The sequence below is a fragment of the Cryptomeria japonica genome, chromosome 10 (genome assembly GCF_030272615.1).
Source record: "Cryptomeria japonica chromosome 10, Sugi_1.0, whole genome shotgun sequence".
Taxonomy (NCBI): domain Eukaryota; kingdom Viridiplantae; phylum Streptophyta; class Pinopsida; order Cupressales; family Cupressaceae; genus Cryptomeria; species Cryptomeria japonica.
In genome coordinates this window covers 816685599-816713100 of record NC_081414.1, presented here as the reverse complement: position 1 = coordinate 816713100, position 27502 = coordinate 816685599, and the positions used below count along the sequence as shown (strand labels likewise).

Below are 27502 nucleotides of genomic sequence, written 5' to 3'. Positions count from 1 at the left end.
ATTGGGGGAATGCACGTCATTGAAACTCTTTTTATTAAAACTCAGGCGCGCAAGTCATGGATTCCCTTTTCCAGTACAATGAAGAGGTTTCAAAAACAGTGAGCTTAAAACATTGCAAATACCAGTCAAAAAAATTGGGAAGCATGAAATATTGGAACTAACAGTCAAAGTAATGGGCCTCGCCGGCCATTATACAGGTCATGAATACGTATTTTCATTCAATTATTTAAAAAAGTATAGCCCACACGGAATCTCGGAGAAAAAATCAATAAATATCTGAAAGTGGGGACATTGGTTACGAATGAGCATTACCAGCCGTCGACTGTCCAAATGTTTATCACCGACTCGCCTTTTCATGAAGTACATTACACATTTAGGATTTCTATTTTGATTGCATGTTTGTAATCAGATTTGATCCACAAGGTGAATTGTTTCCTTTTGGTCAACTGGTTGTTCTATCCCAAATCCTCTAGTGAAACATATTAGTAACTCCGCCCAAATGGTCATGTGTGAACGATCTCAAAGTTGGTTTTTTGGTTCTGAAAACTTAAAAACAACCCACCTTGCTTAAAGAATCTCTTCTTTATTGATCTGCCCAGAGCAGAGAAGAGAAAATCAGTGGACGCCATGAAATTGCAGTGTTTTTCAAAGTATGTACAAAAAAACCCAATTTGTTTTTCCTGATTCTCTGTTTTTCTAGCAGCCGCAATTATTGTGCTATTGGTGGGAATGAGAGAGAATGTGGAGGGACCCATATCCATCTTTAGATCTAGATGAAACATTCATAGATGTCACAAATTCAAGAGAGAGGTTAAAGTTGAGAGATCCCATATTCATTTTTAGATCTAGATGGAACATTCAAAGGTGCCATGAATTCAGAGAACTTCTCCCTCTCAAAAAACATCAAAAAAAGTCTCTTTTTTCTGATTCTGTCTCTTTTTCTGGTCCTCTGAGCTGATTCTCTGACTCTTAGCAGCCGCCATTGAAGCATTACTGATAGAAATGAAAGAAGTTATTATGGAGGGACGTCATATCCACTTTTAGCCGTAGATAGACCTAAAAGTTACTGGTACGTGCCTAAATTCACAGAACCACTCAATCATAGTTTGACTTTGCTTTAATCTCAGAGCTCTTAAGTGACTGCACCAGAATAGAACAACCAAAAAATATAGGGAGATTTTAAGAAGCTCAGTTAACGCCATGAAATTGCAGAGTGCTTCAAAGTACGTCCAGAAACACCCCAAAAAATCTCTTTCTTTGATCCTCTGCCTCCTAGCAACCGCCATTGCTACCCTACTGGTGGGCGCCATTCTTTTAGACCACTCATCCAACTTGTTCGTCTTCTACTCCCTGGGAGTGGGGATGATAATCATGACATTATTCCTCATGGTGTGCTTGTGGAGGAGAGAATATCTCAACATGAAAAGAGGCACCGCCATAGCCAGAGTGACCAGCGGCGGCGATTACCCCATAAGCGAAGATTTCCTCAAGAAAGTAAGCGGCGTTCCGAATGTTTTCCGCTACGCAGATCTGCAAATCGCGACGAACGATTTCACGGCGGAGATCGGTCGTGGGGGATTCGGATCCGTTTTCAAGGGAACACTTGCCGACGGGAAAAAAGTCGCCGTGAAACGCCTGCACAAAGCCGACGAAGGCGTGGAGGAATTCGTCGCAGAAGTGACGGCGCTGGCTTCGCTCAATCATTCGAATCTCGTGCGCTTGCATGGCCTCTGCGTCGAAGATTCACGTTACTTGCTCGTCTATGAATTCATGGAAAATGGGTCTCTTTACGACTGGCTTTTCCAGAGCAAAACCAGCACAATCGACTGGAAAACCAGGTATGAAGTCGCACTACAGACCGCACGAGCTCTGGCTTATTTGCATGAGGAGTCGACGTCCAGCATTTTGCATTTGGATGTGAAGCCGCAGAACATTCTTCTGGATGAGAATTTCAGAGCCAAAGTTTCAGATTTTGGAATGGCGAAATTGTTGGATGAGGGTGAGAGCCGCCTTATGACAGTTCATGTTAAGGGCACACCTGGTTATATTGCACCAGAATGGTTTTTGCAGTATGGAATTAGTGCTAAAACTGACGTTTATAGCTATGGAATGGTGCTTCTGGAAATGGTGAGTGGGCGCAGAGTTGTGGACAGATCTGCAGATGAGGAGAACTGGTATTTGCCCACCATTGCGCTGGTGAAGGCCAGAGAAGGGAATTTGGAGGAGATTTTTGACAGTCGGCTTAAGGTTTCAGATGAAGAAGCTGTGGAGATGGAGAGAATTGTAAAGTTGGCACTCTGGTGTATTCAGAGCAGTTGTGGGCTGAGACCCACCATGTCTACTGTTGTGGGGATTCTGGAGGGGAGTTTGGAGATGTTGGAGCCCCCTCTTGATCAGAGCTTGGCCTTTGGGCCATTCGTCGGTGGCCATGTTAATAACAGTTCCAAGATCAGTGAACAGGGGATTTTTCAGATGGTGACTAAATCTTCACACCAACATCTTGTTTTGATTGCAGAGGGGAGAGATTAAAAGAAAATCACCAAAAATTTCTCGTTGCTTTTGGGTTTTGATTGTGTAAGGTTTTTTCTTCGATGTCTCAGATCAAACTATATGATCAATCAATGGCTATGTAATCGATGGTTATGATGGAGACTAAATCTTGACACGGCAGAGGAGTGAAACGGATAGCTTCTGATTTTTTATCGTGTAAATTTGTTTCTTTCATATTTCAGATCACACTCCATAATCAAATAGCAGTTGCAGAATCGATGAACAGAGGATTTTAAGATTAAGACTAAATCTTCAGATGGGCATCTTGTTGTGGTTGCAGAGGACTGAAACTGAACTTGAATCACAAGATAGTTTACCTCCTTGTAAATCATTTTTTTTGTTGTTGTAGTAAATCGATACCGTGTAATGAAGATGAACATGCTAACCAGATTCCTTTGGAAATGCCTGCCAGCTTTTGGTTTAGATAGATGTCGATTTCACGGGTGTCAATTCCTTTTTAAGTGGTATACAAGGAAGAATGTGCAGTAAAAATCTTCAACAGCTATTCTACTCTCAAGTCGTTTAAATCTTGACGCATCTTAACAGAATGATTTAGGTCTACACATGGTAATTTGTATATTATTTTATTTTTCAATTGAGAGAATGATTCAATACCTACATGTGTATAATTTTTTTGTTTGTATTTAAATACATTCTATTCAATGGATTTCACATATCATATTATCTCTATTATTTAAGTATTATTTACATATATTTTACATTTAAGAAAGGAAACTATTCAATTTGATGTTCTAAAATAAATTCAAAGTTTCACATTCATTCTAGAACATGTAGGTCCATGCATGTAATGTGGATATTTGTATATCATTTTATTTTTCAATTGAGAGAATAATTTAATATATTATTTGAAAATTTATAATCTGATCAATTTTTATCTATTTATTTTCCAACAAGTATTAATTTAATACACACATGCATAATTTATTGTTGTTTTCTTGTGTTTAAAGACATTCAATTCAATGCATTTCACATATTATGTTATCTCATCACCTTTCAAGCATTATTCACATATCATTCACATTTAACAAAGGAAACACTTCAATTTGGTTGCCGCGCCCCGCGCTATGAGGCCCAGAGGACAATGCAATTATACACAATAAAATGCAAATAATTTATTTTTTTTTAAAGAAGAAATGTTCTATACATTACAATGATCATCATGAACACACGAGAAAAGGATATAATATACATCAACATAAACATCTTTTGAGTGTCCTCAAGGCCTCACAACGAAACTACACATATAACAATATTCAAATATACATGAAGGAAGGAAATACTTTTACAAATAATATTACATACTCCTGCTCAAGGAGCATGGTTCAGATTACATAACCATGAATATACAACTGATCATAATTACATTACATGATATCTCAATGGATACAACTTTCTAATACAAGGATGTCTGAAACTCACTAACTGGAGTGCAAGATAGGTCATCAGCATTCATCTCGAACCATCACGAACATGAAAGATCTCGTACCAAACCCAATGGATGCAAAAAGCAATCCACCCATCCGTGTGGTACCATAAGGTCTACCCCCCGTGCTAGGAGGTATCATTCAAACCCCAAAGACATGAGAGGTAATAATCACGAAGCAATAACATAATCAAGGCTTACATGGATACAACACTAATATATGCTAGTCAAGAACAAGGATTCTCAAGATTACCAAAATAAGGGTAGCACAAGATGACTGAAGAAATTCTCAAGAACAATAAATAATACATGGGATTCCAGAGGCCTGACAAACATAGAAGAATAACCAAGAAAACCACTATGTAAGCAACTGGGAAGAGTGTCATCACTAGGTTGTCATGGGTTACCTTGGCAAGTCTTCACTAGGTTCCGACCCCCATCCTGGGTTACCCTGGTAACCTCTCCCGACCCCCAACCCCCATACAGCTCTAGTGGACCACACTAACCTCTCGTGGAGATGAGATTGGTGGACGCCACTCTAGGCCTTCTCGTGTAACCCCGAACCTAAACGAGCATTTGGGAGTAAGAGAGGCATCCAAAACAATTATCTATTTAAGTGTGAACTAACTACCCACATGCCCAAGTTTATTATATTATGTTATCACTTATTAACAAACTTCCATTGGGTTACCCTGGCGACCACTTTGGGTCCCGGCCCCCAACGAAAGTCACTCTCCCATTAAAGCACCTAGGAATCAAAAACCAAGATCTGAAAGGAAAACACAATGAAGAAAAACACTAAGATACCATAGCAAGGCATTACCCTCTTGCTAGATTAAATAAAATGAATCTCCAGAAGGATATAGGAAGGGCTAGGAATCATCATCTAGCTCCCAAACTAACTTTCAAACTGGCAACTAATTCAAAGAAAAGAACATGACCTCACAAACGCAAACCACAATTACCCTTCCCTGGCCTCTAGAACGAAAACATAAAACCTTTGAACTAGAAGAATACCCCACAAGAACTGAAATACCAAGACTCGATTACAATCACATAAGTCAAACAAAAAGATACATTCCAACCATAAAATGAACACTATTACATACCAAAATCTATACATCAATACTTCACAAAACAAATACCACATTTTCATTATTCTTACCCATACAAAATGAAAATCTTATTACAATGAAATACATTAAGCACACACACACACATAATCATTATCGAAACCTAACATCAAAAGCACCACGAAAAGAAAACAGAGCGACGCATATTTTTCCAATGATCCATGGAGATTGTTGTGGGTACCAAGACTGGAGATGTAACCCCACAATCGTGGCCACCCCACAATTATGGGTTTTGCACCCCACAGTCGTGGTGTGCCCACGATTGTGGCTTTTACACCCACAGTCATGGGTTTACTCCATGGCTATGGATGTAAATCCACAACTTGGCCAAATAATAACAATGAGTGATAAAAAAAAAAAACACGACAAAAGAAATAATATATTGACAACAAAGTTTCTCATAAACATATATATATTTGTGTGTGTGTGTGTGTGTAAACACAAATTACACAAATAACACAGGCAGAGGTTCAATTACACAAGAAACTAAAAAATTAAGAGATCAAAATATATGGACAATTTGATCAATGATAAACATATATATATATATATATATATATATCATACAAAGAAATCTACAGTCACGAGAGAAATCTAAAACTAAGTGTTTCCCAATTGAATGAATTGAAAATCAAAGTAAACCTTATTACCAGATTCTAAATCTATTTCAAAAAAAATATCAAATTCTTTTATATAGCAACCCCATTCCAAATTTATTGAAAGCCCAAAACACACAATAGGACTGTTTTCAATTCATAGCAAGATTTTTCCCAAACAAAACGTAAAACCCCAAAAACTTGTTTATAATCTAAAAACTAAAATTTTCAATTTAATAACCAAAATTTTTGAACAATAAGGTAAAATTTCCTACCTCAAAATCTCTTCCTAGGAGAAATCTAAAGGAGTAAGCAAATCAGAAAACCACAGCAAACCTTCAATGCAAACAGTGAAATCAACATATCCAGTCCTGGAGCCACTTATATCTATTCAAACCTCCTCAAAATTCCTTTCCAGGTGATTTTTAAGACGAATCCAAAACCCCCAAATAAATTTCTTCTACATGCACCAAAATAATTTACCAAGAGTTTTTTTCCCAATTTTTCAACAACCCCCAAATTTTCAGTAAAAACAATTTTTCCCTATTCAATTCCCATTTTTCCTTCAAGAGTTGCAGAGATTTTTCATAGGAAAAACCTCCATAACAACATTAATTAAACCAAGTTATATAATGTTATATAACTAGAATTAATTCTTTGATGTCTAAATAATTTAATCTACACTAAAACTATTTTCATTTCATTAATCTTTAGTGAATAAACATGAGTATTAAAATGCCATTAATTTGTGAGGTCAAATTCACACCAACTTACACACACACAAAGCAACCAAGGTTGACAACGCCACACATGGGTAAAATGACATCACAAAGCTAACCACAACCTCAAGGTTACCTGACAAAAAGGGGTAGAATCTAGGGTCTAACTGATATCTTCGGTTCCACTTTATCATTGGGTTGATGAGCACGTTCAAACCTGCAAGTTTAGGTGGAGTCGATGCTCGGTACCTACAGCTGCATAAGCAACCGTCGAAACATGTGCCTATATCATATAGATTCACATCATGAAAGAGGAATCGAAGTGGCGTAGCTTGCCCATAAAGAGCAATGTGGCACTTTTCCCCTTCACCCCAAACACATCAGAGATAGTAAGCAATGTAAGATCAAGGCAGATATACATCTAAGAGCATCAAGATAAAATTCTAACAAATGTTACAAAAATATTCCATCTATAATCATCTAACACACAGAGTGAAGATACATCATATAACATCACATGCTCAAAACATCATTATTCTAACCATCCATATAACATGAAATGTCAAAGTCACATAGAAATCTAGGAAGCATAGTCAAGCATCACAATCCAAAATCAAAATCGATGGTGCAGGAGCACCTAGCTTCATTCTCAGCTTCATTTTCATCTCAGGTTTGATTTTTGTTGTTTTAAGTTGGAAAGTTGTTTAGGATGTTTTTGAAGTTGTTCTAGGTTGTTTTGATGAGTTTTGAACTCATTATGGGGTTTTGGTTTCTTGTTTTCATCTTTTTGCTCAAAGTTGCTAGTTTGGTGTTGCCTGGCAAAATGATGGAAAAATGAGTTTTTTTTGTAGTTTTTATTTTCAAAAGGTTTTAGACATGTTTCTTGTTTGGGTTTTAGGTTTTAGAAGTATTTTTAGGTGATGGTGAGTTTTGGAGGTCAATCTTGCATTTTCTAGGCACCAAAAGTTGTCATTTAGGCATCAAAATGTCAAAATTAAGTGTCCTTGGACATGTACCTATCTGTACAGGAGGTTAACCAACTTGGAGAGGTATTTAATCTCCTATTTTAACTATTGTAAGTGTTGATCATTTGAAGTGAAGAAGCATTTTTGCAAATTTACACTAGTTTTGTTTGGTTTTCTCTAGTTTTTGGCTCCATGTGAATAGCACTCCGTACACCAGCTGTACTTGGCCGTACTGTTCTTGCATTTTCTGATTATAATATGTTTTCTTAAACTTTTCCCTTTTGTGGCATTTGATTTTATCAAGTTTTGAGTTTGTGGCAAAATTAGTTTGATTTGACAATTTCACTGCCTTGTCTAGGAATTGGCAAGGATGCTTGACCAACTTGGCTTCTTGGAGTCCTAAAATGCTCATGGCTTCCCAAGAACCAGTTGGTCAACTTGTAGACTATGTAAATGCATGTTTTTTTTTCAAGAATACAGGTGTAAGGAGTTTTTGTGGCCATTAAGCCCTAGGCAAGTGTGCCATTTGGCTAGGGTCTTCAAGGAATCTAATGCTTTCCTCTACTATAGCAAGTGCATTTAAAAGTTGAGTAGACTTGCCTTGATGAAGAAGTTTGTATGCCAAGTCAAAGAGGCTTTCTAAGCCATGAGGACATTGTTTGCAAGTTTACTTTGTGAAAATAATGTAAAAAAACAGTGAGTCACTGTTTTAGAGACAATTTTCTTGCATTAGCCTACTCTCCATCATGCATTGGAGCTTGTAAGGTTTTTATACCTCCTGTATGCGGGAAAAGTGGGTGAATAAAACTTAAAATGTGAAAAATACGAGAAATACTAATCCACACACACACACAGGACTTCTTGATGCAAGCTATGGAGTAACGCAGTGTTACTCAGCTTCTCAAGGAGGGTCCCATGGTTCTCTATCTCACAATGTCCCTCAAACCAATGTTTTGCTCTCAGATTACTGAGCAAAATGGTTTAGGGATGGCAAATATGAGAACGAGAGAGATTTTTAACTGATTTTAGTATGAGATGTGTTATAAGCTATGTATGATGCTAGAAATGCAATAAACTAAATGATAAGATGACAGGGTTAGTATGAATACTATCCTAACATACTATATTTAGTCTATGATTGAGCTAAAATGATAAATAAATTACTCTAGCATGCATATTAGTCTAATTTATGATCTAAAAGAGGCTAAATGAGCATATATGAAAGCTTGAAAGAATTTGAGCATAAGTGTGATGCTTCAAATTTGAAAGATGATTGTTAAAAATGGAGGAATGAGGGCTCTATTTATAGCACAAACAGGGCAATGGATGGTCAAGATTGAAAGGTTTAATCAAGGGCCAGGTTTGAAAGTTGGGGATCCATGTGCACAATTTGTACCAATGAAATGGTGACAAGTGTCAACATAGGATTGGGTTGAGAGAAGAGGTTGGAGGCATTAAAGGCCTGAGGAGACCTCATGGTTATCTAAAGGCTAAGGGTCAAGTCTAAGTTAGGTTTACCCACTGGATTAAGAGTTAATCCAAGGATAAACCTTTGTGCAAATGATTAAGAGATAATCATGGTCAAAGCATTAAAGGCTTGATGAGACCCTTGGGTTGGATAGAGGTTGAGTCAAAACAAATGTTTTAACCATGTGGGAAGGTTTGAATTAACCATTAATGGTTATTGGAGACTTTGGGGATTAAGTGGTTGAAGGTTGGAAGCCTTCAATGGTTTTCAAAGACTTTAAGGGTTTTGGTGGTTGAAGGTTGAAAACCTTCAATGGTTATCCAAGACTTTGGGCCATTTGAGAAGTGACCTCCCTTTGCTTAGGGATGTGACAAAGTTTAGAGGGGGTTTAGGTTAATTAGAATCGATTAGAAGATTCTAGAAGGGATTAGGAAGGGATTAGGAAGGGGTTTGGGATTTTGCAAGTGGATGGGGGGATAATAGGATTTAATTGAAATAAATGATTTAATTCAATTTGGTTGCAATTTGGGGAAATTAAATAAAATAGATTTATTCAATTTGGGATAACTATTTAATTAAATTTGAATTTAATTAAAAGTGGATAGGGGATTTAATTGAATAAAATGATTTATTCATTAAATGGATATAGTGAATTTTATTTAAATAAATTGAATAATTTATTTAATAAAATAGAAGAATGTGGATAATTTAATTAAATTGGATTTAATTAAATAGGGAAATGAACATAAAATATTCATTTAGGAATATGGTCATTTTTATACGTCTACATTTTGCCCCTCTTTGAAGTGACGTGTGTGCACATGTTATTTCAAAGAAAATGACGCTTTATCATGATTTATGATCAAATGCAATTTTTGTTGTGTCGCTCTTTTGATTTGCCAGTCGCGTCTCAGTTTTGATGCGATGCCCCAGATTCGATGTTTGATGTGATGCCCCCTCAGGAGATGAATCAATATTTTTTTTTATTTTTTTTTGGAAAATTTTTTATTTAAATTGATGAAGTTCGTATGATGTGTAGGATTTCGTGCGTGTAGAAAGTGTGTAAATTGATTCATCTCCCGATAAATTACAAATGTTTTGGTACAGGGGAGACCGCGACCATATTACAGGCCCAGTTAGCTAACCCTAATTTGATTTTCCTCCTATAAAAGGGGAAAAGGGCTTGATTTAAACTCATTTGTGCTTTGTTGACTTTGAAGAAAAGAGAATTTGCTCTGGAGAGAAAATGCCTATTCCCTATCACAGACATCGTTTCGAGCGCGTTCGGAGATACCGGAGACCAGTAGCGCGTGGACCACCAGTAAGTCAACCCTTTTGACCCCTTTTTGATTTTTGATTTTGTCGTTTTTAGGTGTGTTTTGAATTTTCAAGTTCGGACAAATCGTTTTAGCGCGTCTCAGACGTAGAGTAGCGTATACGAAGTATACAGTAGCACATAGAAGTCAATTTAATAGTTGCGTCCGAAATAATTTTGCTAGTGCATAGGCCACCTGGGTTAGCGCGTCCACGTAGAATAGCGCAGGTAATGCGTCTAGTAGCGCATTGGAGGAATAGGGTAGCGCGTAGGGCTAACCTAGCGCATAGGAGTCGCAGAAGTTTGCATGAAGCAGGGGGTTTAGCGCGTAGGTATAACCTAGCGCATAGGGCTGAAAGGGTAGCGCCTAGGAAAAGGGGTTTAGCGCGTGAGATGAACCTAGCGCATAGGATGAAAAGAGGAGTGCTTAGGGAGGATATACTAGCGCCTAGACAGAGTCTAGCGCATAGGGTAGTTTGGGTAGCGCAAGGGAGGAAAATATTAGCGCGTAGACAGAGTCTAGCGCATAGGCTAAATTAGATAGCGCATAAGTAGAAAAGGGTAGCGCATAGATAAAATCTAGCGCAAAAGGCAGATAGACTAGCGCGTAGGACAAGCAGCCTAGCGCGTGGGTCTGTTTTAGCGCATTTCAGGTCTGTTTTAGCGCATCCATGAAAATTTTGTGTTTTGGGCAGATTTTGAAAAGTTGTGTTTTTGCGTGCCTGTCGTGTTTTTGATGTATGTATCCAAGATGAGTATTTGTATAACTTGTTTTGATGTGCAATTTTCCAAGTTATGTATAGATATCAAGCTGTTTGTGTTGATCAAAACATGATTATTCGCGTTGTCTATTTTAAGTTCAAATGTGTATGAAAGCCTGAGTTGTTTTACAAGCCGATATGGGTTGGAAACTTGAGTTGTTTTACAGGCTGATATGGGTGGGAAACTTGAGTTGTGTTACAAGTTTATGTGATTGTGGTACTTGAGCTGTTTTACAAGTTTTGATATGGTTTTTGAGAACTTGAGTTGTTTTACAAGTTGATATGAAATGATAGGATTTTGAACTTTGATTGTAGATGAGCAAATTTGTTTCACGTTTTTGATGTAAGTTTTATTTTGATATCTTTGTGTTGATGTGGAAACTGATATTGGATATCTTTTGTTTGTTGACAAGAGCGATTGGGTATTGTGCAGTCGAGGGAGAGATTCTCGAGACCATGGACGCTGATACCACGTCTGTCACAGGCAGACTTGGATATTATTGAGCGATGCGGATTGACCTCGCTTCTGGATATGCCTCGGTTTACTGTGAACCGGGGACTGTTGACAGCTTTGGCAGAGAGGTGGCACAGTGATACGAACACCTTTCATTTTGCCACGGGAGAGATGACAGTGACACCAGAGGACTGCTATCGCATTCTGCGCATTCCTGTGGTAGGAGCCATATTACCATATGAGCAAACAGAGGAGGGCGGTACAGAGGCGCTGCACCGCATATTTCATGATGAGACTGTCTGTGGCTATGAGATCCCCTGACAGGAGTTTCTGGATTTAGATTATGCACCGCTGCCATCTGTACTGGCAGGATTTATTGGAGGATTCCTTTGTCCTGATCGCACGTCAAAGGGATTTTCAGTGGGATGGGGGCTAGTTCTGGAGCAGATGGTCACACAGGGCTAGAGATTTGCATGGGGGTCAGCGATATTGGCCCACCTTTACAGGAGCCTGCATGAGGTAGTATACCTCGGATATGGTAGTTTATCAGCAGGGGTGACCCTTTTACAGGTATGGTGCTGGGAGCACATTCCAGCAGCTAGGCCACTGGCAGACAGGGATAGGCCCGTAGGGGCGGCTTATGCCTATGGATATAGAGGCCTAGTTGTCCAGCGTAAGCTGGGCAAACTAGAGCACTGGAGGAGGGTGTTCGACAATATAGATACGGTCACCTGGAGACCATATACAGACTGTGAGGTGTGGGCTGAGGATGGGATGGAGATGCCTTTCATTTTCATGACGAGGTATCTGATCGGGAGGATGCCATTTGTTATAGAGCGGTTTCTGGTTACCCGAGTTTTGCGACAGTTCAGGAGGCAGCAGGGGATTCCGCAGGGAGCGTGCTTGTACGCACGGCGTCAGCAGGATGTGGCCGATTGGGGGCCGACCATTGACAGTGTTGTGGCCATTGAGGAGTTTACAGGGTTGGCTGGACAGATCTGGGACTATGCCCCAGAGATACAAGATGTTGGTATGACTGATGAGTTTTCTCATTTATTTGCTGCTCGGGCCGTGGCTAGGATCTCAGATCCAGAGGAGATGAGATCGGCATTCGATTCAGATGGAGAGGAGGGAGACGGGGGAGATGATGGGGATGATGGGGATGATGGAGGAGATAGAGGGAGGAGGAGAGGTAGAGGTGTGCAGAGGGCAGTACGGCAGGGCAGGATTGAGAGGGGGAGAGGAGGATTGGCCATTGGGGCCGGGAGAGAGGGTAGAGTGACGGAGGTGCTGGCTGCAATGGGAAGAGAGGAGGAGGTGGGGAGGCCAGTACAGAGGAGGAGGATAGATATACTCCCACCTCCCGTACCCAGGATAGGCCGAGTGGGAGGAGTGGCGCCAGCACAGGTACCACTGCGGGTTCGAGTGCCAGGTCACGTAGAGGATGCATAGATCCGGACCCTACAGATTACTGTGCAACAGCTGCAGGCACAGATTTTGACCTATCAGCGGTAGATTTTGCAGTTGACCATTGAGAGAGATACGGAAATAGAGCGGCGGGGTCAAGCGAAGGAGGCCTTGGCGAGTGTACAGAGAGCAGCGGCGGGTGGTCCATTGAGAGACACCCTGAGAGAGCTGACATGGAGAGTACAGGAGGTCGAGTATTATAGGTGACATTATGAGGATGCAGTACCCAGAGAGCGACGTGTAGCGAGTTTTGCACAGTCGAGATCGAGTCGATCTCGAACTGCTGGGACACGCTCTGAGAGCCGAGGAGTGACTGGGCCACCGAGACAGGACCCTCCTGCAGATCCGAGAGCGAGTGTATCTGGAGCTAGGCAGGATCCTCCTGGAGATCCAAGGGCAGGTGCATCAGGAGCTAGACCATCTCCATCAGGGGATAGTCTACTTGAGAGATAGGGTCTCTATTGTATTTTGAGCAGTGTATTCTTTGTACTGAACACAGTTTTGACACATTTTGTAGATTTTGATCATTTTTTGAGAGATATATATATATAGAGCACCATTTTTAATCGATGTGATGTGTTTATGGATGCATTTTATGTGTGCTACTTCCTTGCATATGATGGTGTAATGCTTACATATATGATGTAATGTGTTATGCAGGATGTATGTTTTTATATGCTATGAGATGTATCTTGAAAATGAGATGTATGATTTAAGATGTTGTTACATGTAATATGAAATGATGTAATAATGATATGGGATAGTGATGTGTGATTAATTGTAAAATGATATGCAACTAATTGTAACATGATATGCAACTAATTGGAAAATGAAATGCAACTAATTGTTTTTGTGGAGCATCTCTCATTCTGTATTTTCCATCCGATATAACCATTTATTTGCTTTCTTTGTAAATATCATCATGGAGCATTTATCGATTTTTGGATATGTTGAAAATTTATACAAGCATAATGGTATAATTGAACCATAATGACCTGAGAAAAATTTACATGATATTTGATTTTGCAAGATAGCACAAGCGTCAAGGTATAATTGAACTAGGACGACTTGAGTGCATATTGCGTAAACATACAAGATTAGAACATTTATATGCGTGAAATGGAATCAGGCCTTCAGTGATATGGATCACATCTCGAGGCAAATATTCACACAATACAAGTGATCACCTCCCAGACAGAAGACTAAGAAAAATTTTAGAAATTCCTCATGATCTCTGGCTGTGAAGCTTTTTATGAGATAAAGAGGAGATTCCAATTAAAAAAAAAAAGTTCAAAATGCAAAATAATCAAGACCTTAATGCGATAATGCAACATTTAGTACTTCAGAAAATCATCCATCCTTGAGTTTCTTGTGTATTTGTTTGTGTTTTGGTTGTTGTGATGTAGTGTAGTTGTGTTTGTTGGATGCCATATGTCTGAGTTTTGCAATAGTTGGCATGTCTTGAATGTTTGCAAGTTTTTGAACAGTTTAATGCCCCTAGATGAGTGTTCTTCTGGATATGATTATGTACATTGATTTCCAAGCCGTGGTGAAATGCGGTAGATGAATAACTCAGGATAGTGACTACGCTAAGTATGTCCTGAATGGATATATGCTAAGTGTCGGGCGATGGCCGATAGTGTTTTGATGGATAAAATGGCATGGATATAGATAAAGGAGCCGGCCATTCACAAGGGCGCCTGTTTACCAGGTTTTCACCATCTGTTTTTATTGTACTTTGTATTTTTGCTTTTTCTGGATTTTTTTGATTTTTTTTTTGTTTGTTTTGGCTTTTTCCGTGCACTAGGCTACCTTAAGTATAGTACTTCTTTAGATGAATGCTGTTAGTTGGATCATCGAGCACATCTCCTTCAGAATGTGTTAGCTGATAGGCACCTGATCCATAGACTGATATGATGACATAGGGACCCAACCAATTAGGTTCAAATTTCCCTTTCTTTTCTCTATCTTGTTGGTTTCCTGGATTTTCTTTGAGGACTAGATCACCAACTTTGAAGTTACGAGGAATGACCTTATGATTGTAGCTCCTGCACATGCGTTGCTGATATGCTTTGAGATGAGTATAAGCATGTTGGCGTCTTTCATCTAATAGTTCCATTTCTTGCAGTCGGTTAACTCGATACTCTTCATCGGGGATCAAGCCTTTCAAAGAGACTCTAAGAGATGAAATTTCTACCTCCAAGGGTAAAATAGCCTCTGATCCATATACCAATGAATATGGTGTTGCCCCTGTAGGTGTGCGAATGCTGGTCCTGTAGGCCCAAAGTGCTGGATTGAGTTGTACGTGCCAATCTTTGCCTGCATCATTCACTGTTTTCTTGAGAATTTTTAGGATCGTTTTATTAGATGCTTCTGCCTGACCATTTCCCTGGGGATAGTATGGTGTAGAAAACCGATGTTGGATTTTGAATTTTTCACATAATTCCTGCCTGACCATTTCCCATTATCTGTGATGATGGAACTTGGAATACCATATCTGCAGATCAGATAATTGAGGATAAAAGAGGCAATTTGTTTCCCGGTCACTGTGGTCATGGGAATTGCTTCGATCCATTTGGTAAAGTATTCTGTTGCAGTTATAATGAACTTGTGTCTATTTGAAGATGAAGGATGTATTTTGCCAACTATGTCCAGCCCCCACTGACAAAAGGGCCATGATGTTGTAAAGGGCTACAGTTCCTGTGCTGGTGCATGTATCAGATTGCCATGGATCTGGCATTTAGGACATTTCTTGGCAAAGTGATATGAATCTTTCTCCATTGTAGGCCAGTAGTATCCCATTCGTAGAAGCTTTTTAGCAAGAGTAGTGCCACTTGAATGTGTGCCACAAATACCTTCGTGAAGCTCGTGTAAAGCGGAATCAGAATCATTACAATCAAGGCAACGAAGAAGAGTACCATCTAGACCTCGACGATATAGAGTATCAGCGGTAAGGGTGTAACGGGCAGCTTGTCGAATAAAGTTACGTTTTTGGTTACGGGATTGGTCAATGGGTAAGATATTATGCTTGAGGTAGTCGTATATCGGTCCATATAGCGGAGAATCGGAACCAGTCAAGGTATAGATAACATGGGATTCGGAGTGGTCATAGGCGGGGGAGAACAGTTGCTCTACCAGGAACTCATAACGACTCTGTTGCTCAGGAATTTTTAGTAGCGAAGCGATTGTAGCCATTGCATCGGCTGCTCTGTTGTTCAACCTTGGTATTTGCTCAAAGGTGATGTGCACAAAATACTGTTTGAAGTCATCCACCATGCGTTTGTAAGGTAGTAGCTTGTCGTCCTTTGTCTGATAGTTGTTGTTGATTTGATTGATGACCAATTGTGAGTCTCCATAGACTTTTAAGTCTATGATTTTCCATTCGACAGCCATTTTGATGCCGATGACCAGTGCTTCATATTCAGCCACATTATTTGTGCATGGAAACATAAGTCTGTATGATTTTGGCATTGTGTGTCCTTCAGGAGTGATGAACAGAATGCCAGCACCTAAACCATGTTGAGTATAGGATCCGTCAAAGTATAGGGTCCATTGGTTAGTAGTAAGAACAAGTACATCCCTGTCCATAAATTCAACCTCCATGGTTTGTTTGCCTGGTAGCAGTGCTTCGGCCAATTGATCTGCAATTGCTTGTCCTTTGATGGCTCGTCTTTCTGTGTATTGGATGTCAAATTCACTGAGAATCATGACCCATTTAGCTAATCAGCCTGTAAGAGCTGCCTTGCTGAGTAGATACTTGAGAGGATCAATTTTGGCTACTAGCTTGATAGTGTGTGCTAGCATATAATGTCGGAACTTCTGAGATGCAAAGACTACTGTTAGGCAAGCCTTTTCAATAAATGTATAGTTGAGCTCATAGCCATTCAATGTTCTATTGATGTAGTATATGGCATGTTCCTTTCCTTGTTGATCTTCTTGTGCCAATAGTGCCCCCAGTGAAATATCTGTTGTTGAGATATATAGAATAAGTGGCTTTCCGGCAACTGGTGGTACTAGAATTGGTGGATTCATCAGGTACTGTTTAATTTGGTAAAAAGATTCTTCACACTTAGCCTCCCATTTGAAGGTTACATTTTTATGTAGCAAATGGTTAAATGGTAGACTTTTATCTGCTAGCTGAGTGATGAATCACCGGATTGATTGAAGGCGTCCCTGTAGAGATCTGAGTTGACTGATATTTCGTGGTGGTGGCATTTCCATGATGGCTTGTACCTTTGTTGGATCAACTTCAATACCTTTAGCTGATACTATGTAGCCTAGTAATTTGCCTGATGTAACCCCGAAGACACACTTCTTAGGGTTGAGTCGGACTTGGAATTTTTGCAATCAATCAAAGATCTTTGTTAGAATACCGAGATGTTCAGCTCTGGTGAAGGATTTTGCTAGTAAATCATCCACATAGTCTTCCATAAATGTGTGCATCATATCATGGAAGATGGTTGTCATTGCTCTTTGATAGGTGGCCCCTGCATTCTTTAAGCCAAAAGGCATGACATTCCAACAGTACGTCCCCCAAGGACAGGTGAATGTTGTTTTATCTTGATCTTCAGGAGCTATCTTAATTTGGTTATAACCTGAGAAACCATCCATTAGTGAGAGCATTGCATGGCCTGCGATGAGATCTACAATTATATCAATACTTGGTAGAGGAAAGTCATCCTTTGGGCAAGCTTTATTGACATCTCTGAAGTCAGTACATATTCTTATACTACCATCTGGTTTTGAGACTGGAACAATGTTGGAAATCCATTCTGCATAGTCAATAGGTCGGATGAATCCGACATCTAATAATTTCTTTAATTCCGTTTTGACCATGAGTGCTATATGTGGATTCATGTTTCGTAGTTTCTGCTTGACTGGCTTGACTCCTGCAGAGATGGACAAGTGATGCATGATTAGGTGTGGATCTACTCCGGGCATATCAGCATATGACCAGGCAAAGTTAATTTGTTGTCCTTTAAAGAAGATGATGAATGCCGATCTTTCCTCCTCTGTCAAAGATTCTGCAAGGTGAATGTTTCTAGCTGCTTCGGTGGTACCAATGTTGATTGATTGAGTGGGATCAATCAATATGGGTGATCGTTCATGAAAATGTTCAGGAAGAGTGTCAAGTCTCCCATCGTTAGGTGCCTTAAAAAGGTTTTCACCTTCGGATGCGTCCTTTATTTTTACTTTTTTGGGATCCATTGCTGCCATTGACTGGTTTTCAGCATTAGATTCATTATTTGATTCATTTTTGCGACTGAGAGACTTGGCACTCCCTGATTTACAGATATCATTATGTCGTTCACTGGTAGAGCCTGTTTCCGGATTTACGGTACATAGGTAATGGACAATAGATGCATCATCTGGGAAAATAAGTATATCACTTGTTTCAGGTTCGTCCCAGTCGATTAGGTCAGGAAAGACAAGTGGTAAGGAATCATGGGGTGGGTCAAGTTCAGCTACTATAAGTGTTAGGATAGAGTTATCATCGTGATGGGTCTTGTTTTTAAAGAAGTCTAAGGTTTCATCGAGGTCTTCGATGGCATCATCTTCTACATAGACTTGTTCGTAATATTTCTGTTCACTTTCCGGAGCGTCATAGATATGTTGTGGTCCAAATTCAAGAGGTCTATCTTCTGTGTTATGTTCTTCTTGAGAAATGGATATGAAATCAACATCATCTGGGATATTTGTAGTAGTATCAGAGCAAGCACCCCATTCATATTCATTTGAATCTGTCTCATAGGCATCATTCCAAATTCTATCTGTGCTGTAAACAGGTATGTTGTATGGCGAAAACAAATCTTTGATGATGGATACTATTTTGATATTCTGTGTTGATTCTGTATCCGAGCCATCTTCTACAGTCTGGATTTGTTCATAGATTGTGCTTCCTCGGGGAGGAATGATGGTTTCTTGTGATGATAGGATTTGTTCTTGAGCCATTGGTGTGTGAATATGAGCCACTGCTGCAGAGATGGCCTTCGTATGATTCAAAAGCTTTCCCTGATGTATCTTCTGATCTTGACGTTCTCTTGCCTTGCGGATTGTTTCTGCTGACTCAAAGAGAGCTTCCTGCCAGGATTCTTCCTTGTATTTCTTCTTTTCCTTCCATTGAGGTTTTGCATTTGTGTGTGGTGGCCTTTTTAATAGGAAAGTGAATTTAGAACCTAATCCTGCTTTATTTCTACTAGGTTGTGAAGGAAGATCTATAGGTTCCGTAACTCCTTCTTGGCGTTTCCCAATAGGTCCTTTGCTGCCATATCCCATTTGTTTCATGATCAAGTAGCCTTTTCCATATAGGTGTGTTGGTAGAACAATGTCTAGAGCGGCCGCTCTATTAGCTTCTTCTTCATCTTTGTATAGCCAGTTAAGAACATCCTTATCTTCTGATTCATGTGCTAGAGTCCCCAATTGGATGAAGGTACCATCAAATTTAGTTATGGGCTGAGTTGCCAGATGTGTTGATATAGTAGGTAAACCATGCGATCTAGGTGATGTTGGCAATCTGGTCAAACATAAAGGCTCCATAGAGTATTCGCCCATGCCTTGGTCTTTGATTTGCATTTTCTGTTTGAAGTCTCCCCATAAGGAGTTGGATTTTGCTTTTGGTGGATCAGATGTTGAAGACTGCTGCTTTTCTCTGTTATAAGGAACCAAACTGTCTTGGGCTGTCCCCATCGCATTGCAATGTTGAAATGGATTGTGATCAGCTGATATGGAGATTTCCTGTCCATCATAAGGAAACTTGACACACTGGTGATATGTGGAAGGTACTGCTTGCATTTCATATATCCAGGGTCGGCCTAATAAAATATTGTAGGTTAGATCGATATCTAAGACTTGACAAATAGTATCCTTTTGTACTGGGCCCACTTTGAATAGGTAATATGACGGTGCCTTTAGAGGACCGTTCCTCATCATCATATGCTTTTATGGTAATCTTTTTGCAAGGATCAATAGATTCTTCTGAGAAGCCTAATGCACGGATAAGCTTTAAAGTACAGATATTAAGGCCGGCTCCTCCATCTATTAGGACTCTCTTGACTTGGTGTTTGCAAACAATGACTTCAATATGGAGAGGAGTATTATGCAGATGACTCAATGAAGTATTATCATGCTCTGAGTGTTGGAAAAAATGGTGTCTCAACCTTGCATTTATGCGAGGTTACTATTTATAGTAAGTTTTCATTTGAGCACGAAATGGTGTGAAACTCTCCCTGAAGCTTCTGGTTGGCTAGATAAGCATTCCGGTAAAGTTGCGTCGCAAGGTCACAGCTAGTTTTGAAGATATTAAAGTTTTCGTCTTGGAGGGGTGCAATAAAATGTTTAAACTTAATTTTGGGGACTTTAGAGGCTCCGAAATGCCCTAAAAAGTGGCTATAACCAGCGAAGCGGGTTACGAGGTGATAGAGCACTTCGCGAGCTTTCCGGCGCTTCAAACGGTTCGTCAATCGGACACCCAATTCTCAAGTTATGGCCTCCGGAAGTTTGTACTCCTGAAATAGGAAAAAATAATTTGTATCGGATACATAAATGAGCTGTAAAAGGGAGCGACACGTGTTGATGTGTGCTTTAACATGTCATAGGGCATCTAGAAGGGAGATAAGGTCGGCTACACCTTATTGGGTGATTTTAGCCCATGGTTTTGTAATACCGTTTGACGGTTTCTTGTATTGTATCTCCTATTTATGAGGTGTGTGAGATAGAGGTTGTGTGTAAGAGTCCTATGGCTATTGAGTTGCCTCTGAATCTCTGATTAGTGGTACTCCTGCAAAGAGCTTGCTCTGCAAGTATGTTGTAATCTATTTTTGATTGCTGAATAAAATATTGAGCTGCTTTTGGAGGGTGGGGTTTTTCTCCCGAAAGGGTTTTCCCCACGTAAATCATTGTGTTGTGGTATGAATGTTATTATATCTATTTCTATTTTCTGTAACTATTGTAATGATCTGAAAAAGTTTTGCATTACCCTCCTCTCAAGGTTAGTGTAGGAAGTTGTTTCCGCTACTTAACTTCCTTACACTGAGAAGGTGAGGTTATGAGATTCTGTCATGTGGGCAACCATAGCTTGGAATCTGTCTGTATCTAGATTTTGAGGTACATTTGTTTCTAATAGCGCTTGCTCCAAGATGTCTTTGTGTTTTGGAGATAGTTTCAACAATTCCAGGATAGATATCTGAGCTGGAGTTTTGCGTAGTTGATTAACTAAGTCGTACTGGATCTTTGGTGTGGTAATTGGAAGTGCAGTGTGTCCCTTCAAGACATATTTCTGAGTCCGGGTTGTTACATTGACAGATTCATGATCACGTTTATCTCGAATGGTTATAACATTGACTTGATGGTCTTCGGCTGATATGTGATTGATTGTGTTGTTGTAGATGTGATTAATACGAGCTCCGCGTGTATCATTTGAAGTTGATGCTCTGTCTTTGTTTTAATTTGGAAGAGGATCTTTGAAGGCTTCGTGATCATTATATGTTTTGAGACCATCCACTGTTAAGTCACCTTGATCAATCATGTCTTGAATTATGTGTTTCAATCTCATGCACTCGTTTGTTCTATGACCTTTGTTTCGATGAAAATCACAATAGTGTGAATCATTCCACCAAGGTGGTTTGATTGGAGGTTCATAATTGTTGATTGGAGGTAAAGAAAGAACTTTGTTTGCCAACAGCTCTCTGAATGCGGACTCTAATGATTGGCCCAATGGTGTGAAGATACGTTTATGGAAGTTATTGGTGTTGTTTCGTGAATTGTTGTTAGGCCCTGGATTCAGGTTTTTGTTTTGATTATCGGAGGCGTTGTTGGTATTGAGTTGTCCTTGAGCATTGTTTGGTGTATTAGGAGTAGTATTTTTAGGATTTTTCATATTTTGAGTATTTCCTGATAAGGCAAGCACTGGCTGTTTAGATTTGGGATCATATGATTCATTGTTGCCTTCATTTTTGTTTCGAGTCCAAAATCGAGTTTTGTCTAGATTGGTATTGTTTTGGTTATTGTAGTTTGATGAGTTCGTCCCTTCTTTGTAGAACTTGAGTGTTCCTTTTTTGACACAAGCTTCCTCCACTTGGATGCCATTTTTGATCAATTTGTCAAAAGATGGTATGCATTGAAGTTTGAGTCTGTAACTCATCTCACCATTCAAGTTATCAATGAAGATTTCCATTTTCTCTTTTTCAGGAATATCTCGAGGGTATCTTGATACCATGCGTCGCCAACGTTGAAGGAATATCATGAACGTTTCATTGTTCTTTTGTTTGGTGTTGCAGATATCTAGCATGGTTATGGCATGTTGGATGTTGTAAAAATAATGGGTGATGAACTTGTTAACCAATTCGTCAAATGATCTAACAGGTGGTGTAATCTTGGATAACCATTCCATTGTTTGTCCTCCCAGGCTTCTTGGGAATAACCTCATCAGATAAGTGTCATTATGAGCAAATTCAAGACTCATAGTGCAAAATTCTTGAACATGATCTCGAGGATCACCTTTCCCAACATATTTATCAAATTTGGGAATATCTGAGTTTGGAGGAAAAGGTATCATGTTTAAACTTCTGTCAAACGGATAAGGACAGATTTCGTTTATAGAATACCGCACTGTTGTCCCTTGTTGCATATCGTGTATTTGTCTTTGCAATATTTGCATTTGTTGAGTAAGAGCAACCAAGGGCGCATTATCTTGTCGAGGGAAGAGTTCTTCCCTTGTATTTGTTCTCAGCTGAAAAGGTGTAGTAAATGGTATGTGCTGTACTGGGGTTTCAAAAGTAGGTACTCGCATTTCTGGTATATGTTGTTCTGGAATATGTTGTTAAGGTATGCGAGTTTCTTCTTCCCTTTGTTGTTCTTGATATGTATATTGTTGAGATCCTGTTTGAAAGATGTTTGCGTCAAAATCTTCAGGAAGTTTGATGCCTTTGCTTGTAAGCATGAGTAAATATTTTTCCTTGTCATTTTCCATGAGTTTTTCGATGAGTTTTTGAAATGAAGGATTTTCTTGGCATTCCTGAAGAATTACGTCAGTAATTTCAGGATTGTCTGATGATGGAACTTCAAAAGGATTTGATAATCGACGATTCATACTTGATTCCGCGGGTGTCTCGCTTTGTTTGTTTCATTGAGAGCGAGTGATAGGCATTTTAATAGAAATTTTCAGTGATGAAAGGAACAAAGTCCTCGTTGTTGTTTTGCTCTGGCGTTGGTGGTTCTGATCAAGATGTGTTATATGTGATGCACTCGTCGGGTAAGAATGCGGGGTTGATTTTCCCACCTCGGTTTATCTTTTGATTAAAAGCAGACTTTTGACAGTATGCTCTTGTTTTCAGGGGTTCTTTGTCAAATTCGCTGGATTTGTTTTGGATATAATGTTTGACGTGATGAAGAAATACCCGATGGGATTTGAAGAGTTGATGATTGATGTATAAAAATTTATTTCTCTTGATGAATTTGGAAAAACTGGGTTGTTGTTTCTTCAACGTGATGTTGCGATAGAGGTTCTTTCTTCTCAAAATAAGGGGATTAGTCATGCATGAGTGATCAATAAATTTCCTTTGATTTGTTTGGATTTAGTTGATTCTTGTTTTGAAAATTTCAAAGTTTACTTTATCAGAATGAAGGTTTAGATGTCCCTTCACGATAAAGTGTGTCAAATGATATGGATAAGAAGTTTCCCGATCTGGAAACTAGATTTTGACAATTTGAAAATTTTTAGACAAGTGTTTGTGAGATAAAAATCCGTAAGATGGTAAAGGATTTGATTGATACTGATGATGAAAAGTTTACGGATTATGATAGGAAAGACGTCCTCGATTGCTCGATTCGTTTTCGGATGCTGACAACTTTGCTTGACATAATTTTGACTTGAGAAATAGTTTTAATGATTCGTTTTTTGTCACTCTGGTTTGATAAAAGATGTGTTTTGATGAAAAACTGTTTTTAAAATATTTTTGAGATTTTCAAAATTTTTGGTTTTTCAACTCTCTATTTTTCTCCTTTTTGTCACGCGCTAAAACAGGTGTTCAATGCGCTACTTAATTTTCCCTATGCGCTATAATTATTTCCCCATGCGCTACTCTGCCCCGGGTTACGCGCTAAAAGATTGATGCTGAAAAATTTTTGTTTTTGACTGGGAAAGATGTACGCGCTGACTGTGTTTTACACACGCTGACTGGTGTGGCCAATGCGCTAAAACAGGAATTCTACGCGCTAAGCTGCTTGTTTCACGCGCTAAAACAGGCTGTTTTGAATTTTGCTGTGAAGTTTTTGGAAAAACTATGCGCTACACTCTGCCGTCTACGCGCTATCAGTTTTTGTTAATGCACTAATATAGGACACCTAAGCGCTAATTTTTTCCTTATACGCGCTAGAATATGTTTTGCACGCGCTAAAATATTGTTCTCTGTTTTGCTTTACAGTTGAAACGCTACTGTTTTTGTTGCACGCGCTATTTTGTTCTGTGTATGCGCTAAAATAACTGTTTGACGCGCTACGCTGTTTCTCTTACGCGCTAAACTGCCCTATTTTTTTCTTTTTTTGGTGTTTTTGTGATGTTTTTGACTTTTGTAGAGAGATTTTTTTAAGTATGATGGATGATTTTCTGAAATACAAAATGCAAGCACGGTACACAAAGTACAATCATTTCACTTAATCTAACATAAAGTGTATGTTCTGTCGAGGATGTGTTCAAATCCCCAATGTTTTAACAGGTTGGATACAAGATAAACACTTCAGAAAGACTCTTTATTCAAGGGTCATAAGCAACATCATAGCTCACTAGTCTCGATACTCCGTCAGCTCAAACAGCCGTGTCACCCCCTAGAGGGCTCCCATTTTTTTGCCTTTTGCCAGAAGTTAACCCAAAGTGAATTGCTTCACAGTTGAGTAGTTATCTTGGGAGATATATGGTGAGTAATCTTGGGGGCGGATTCTTCCCCACCCTTGCACTATGATGTTACAAATGTTTGGACACTGACTCAGCTCAAAGTTTCTAATGCTAAGGTTCTTAATCAGGCTTCCCGTTCGGCCGTCAGTGATAAACTCCCTCAGGAGGCTTCCCAACCTTTAGAACAAAGGCTTTACGTATCTCGAGGATACTGGGGGAAGGCTAATCACTGCGCGCAACCATTGAAAAGGACTTTCATCACTTTCCACATTTGATTATAGTGGGTTGGAATTCTTGGCGTCAAAGTTGTTCCCCACTTAGGTCGTTCCCTTCACACCGGCCATAAACGGCTTTAAGAGTTGATTGCAACTCCTCGGGAAGGCAGGCCTGCTAAAGGATTTATTGCTTGAAGTACAGAAAGCATAAGAGTGGTTTGGCTTTTTGGTCACCCAGTTAAGGGGAGAGCGTATACCTTCCACTTTCGAGACAGGGCAAATAAGTTTATTCTTTTTAAACCCTCAAGACAATAATTTGCTAACTTCTAATTGGAGATGTTGCTCCAACAAGCATGATGTACTTTTTAATCGTGCATAGCAATAATTATCTAATCTATGGAAAATAAAATGTCAACAAAGCAAATTTTGACTTTTTGGAGGTCAACAAAAGGAAAAACGTTTTGCTGTGAAGGTAAATTTCCTCGCTTTACCTGCAAGAAACTATTAAGTCCCTGTAAATAAACAGAACAAGAAAGCTGTTAGTTTGTTTCGGGGGACTTCCACAAGTCTAAATTTTTTTAATTCGGTTACAAATTTCTTTTTGTTTGTTTTGTTTGTGATGCGCTACAGAACAAACTGTACGCGCTACAATACTATTCGGATGCGCTACTGTTTCTTTTCTGTGCGCTATTCTGTTTCTCGGATGCGCTATACTGTGCATTAGACGCACTAATTTGTGATTTGGTTTTCCCACGGTCTGTTGTGCAGGAAAATTTTGAATTTGATGCGCTAACTGTTTGTTGCAACGTGCTGGAATATGTCTTTAAAGCACTAAAAGGTTTATCGGATGTGCTATTCTATCCGGTACATGCGCTAATCTATGTTTTGCCGGCGTTGACACCTACAGGAAAATTTGTCAAATAGGGTCATGCGCTAGGGAATAGTTTCGACGTGCTAAGGCAGGAAGCACACGCACTAAACACTAGGCTAGAAGCGCTAAACTATTTGGCGGATGCACTAAAATATCTCTTAGACGCGCTAATCCTAGTTTCCCGCGTACCTGCAAAAGTCTTCAAATTTAAAAAATGATAGGTTATTGGGGTGCGTGCCCCACGGTGGGCGCCAGAAATGTATGCGAGAAAAGTGGGTGAATAAAACTTAAAATGTGAAAAATACGAGAAATACTAATCCACACACACACACAGGACTTCTTGATGCAAGCTATGGAGTAACGCAGTGTTACTCAGCTTCTCAAGGAGGGTCCCATGGTTCTCTATCTCACAATGTCCCTCAAACCAATGTTTTGCTCTCAGATTACTGAGCAAAATGGTTTAGGGATGGCAAATATGAGAACGAGAGAGATTTTTAACTGATTTTAGTATGAGATGTGTTATAAGCTATGTATGATGCTAGAAATGCAATAAACTAAATGATAAGATGACAGGGTTAGTATGAATACTATCCTAACATACTATATTTAGTCTATGATTGAGCTAAATTGATAAATAAATTACTCTAGCATGCATATTAGTCTAATTTATGATCTAAAAGAGGCTAAATGAGCATATATGAAAGCTTGAAAGAATTTGAGCATAAGTGTGATGCTTCAAATTTGAAAGATGATTGTTAAAAATGGAGGAATGAGGGCTCTATTTATAGCACAAACAGGGCAATGGATGGTCAAGATTGAAAGGTTTAATCAAGGGCCAGGTTTGAAAGTTGGGGATCCATGTGCACAATTTGTACCAATGAAATGGTGACAAGTGTCAACATAGGATTGGGTTGAGAGAAGAGGTTGGAGGCATTAAAGGCCTGAGGAGACCTCATGGTTATCTAAAGGCTAAGGGTCAAGTCTAAGTTAGGTTTACCCACTGGATTAAGAGTTAATCCAAGGATAAACCTTTGTGCAAATGATTAAGAGATAATCATGGTCAAAGCATTAAAGGCCTGATGAGACCCTTGGGTTGGATAGAGGTTGAGTCAAAACAAATGTTTTAACCATGTGGGAAGGTTTGAATTAACCATTAATGGTTATTGGAGACTTTGAGGATTAAGTGGTTGAAGGTTGGAAGCCTTCAATGGTTTTCAAAGACTTTAAGGGTTTTGGTGGTTGAAGGTTGAAAACCTTCAATGGTTATCCAAGACTTTGGGCCATTTGAGAAGTGACCTCCCTTTGCTTAGGGATGTGACAAAGTTTAGAGGGGGTTTAGGTTAATTAGAATCGATTAGAAGATTCTAGAAGGGATTAGGAAGGGATTAGGAAGGGGTTTGGGATTTTGCAAGTGGATGGGGGGATAATAGGATTTAATTGAAATAAATGATTTAATTCAATTTGGTTGCAATTTGGGGAAATTAAATAAAATAGATTTATTCAATTTGGGATAACTATTTAATTAAATTTGAATTTAATTAAAAGTGGATAGGGGATTTAATTGAATAAAATGATTTATTCATTAAATGGATATAGTGAATTTTATTTAAATAAATTGAATAATTTATTTAATAAAATAGAAGAATGTGGATAATTT

At 39.1% G+C, this 27502-nt stretch overlaps 1 protein-coding gene across 1 annotated transcript; it reads left to right on the top strand.

Annotated features, from left to right (window-relative positions):
- The first annotated feature begins 1419 nt into the window (after positions 1 to 1419).
- LOC131036565 (G-type lectin S-receptor-like serine/threonine-protein kinase SD2-5) lies at positions 1420 to 2529 on the top strand. Its single transcript, XM_057968468.2, has one exon. The coding sequence runs from the start codon at positions 1420 to 1422 to the stop codon at positions 2527 to 2529; it is 1110 nt and encodes a 369-aa protein (XP_057824451.1).
- The last annotated feature ends 24973 nt before the right edge of the window (positions 2530 to 27502 follow it).

What these genes read in the sequence shown, in the direction of transcription:
- LOC131036565 (XM_057968468.2), top strand. Translation starts at nt 1,420, where the DNA reads ATGAAAAGAGGCACCGCCATAGCCAGAGTGACCAGCGGCGGCGATTAC.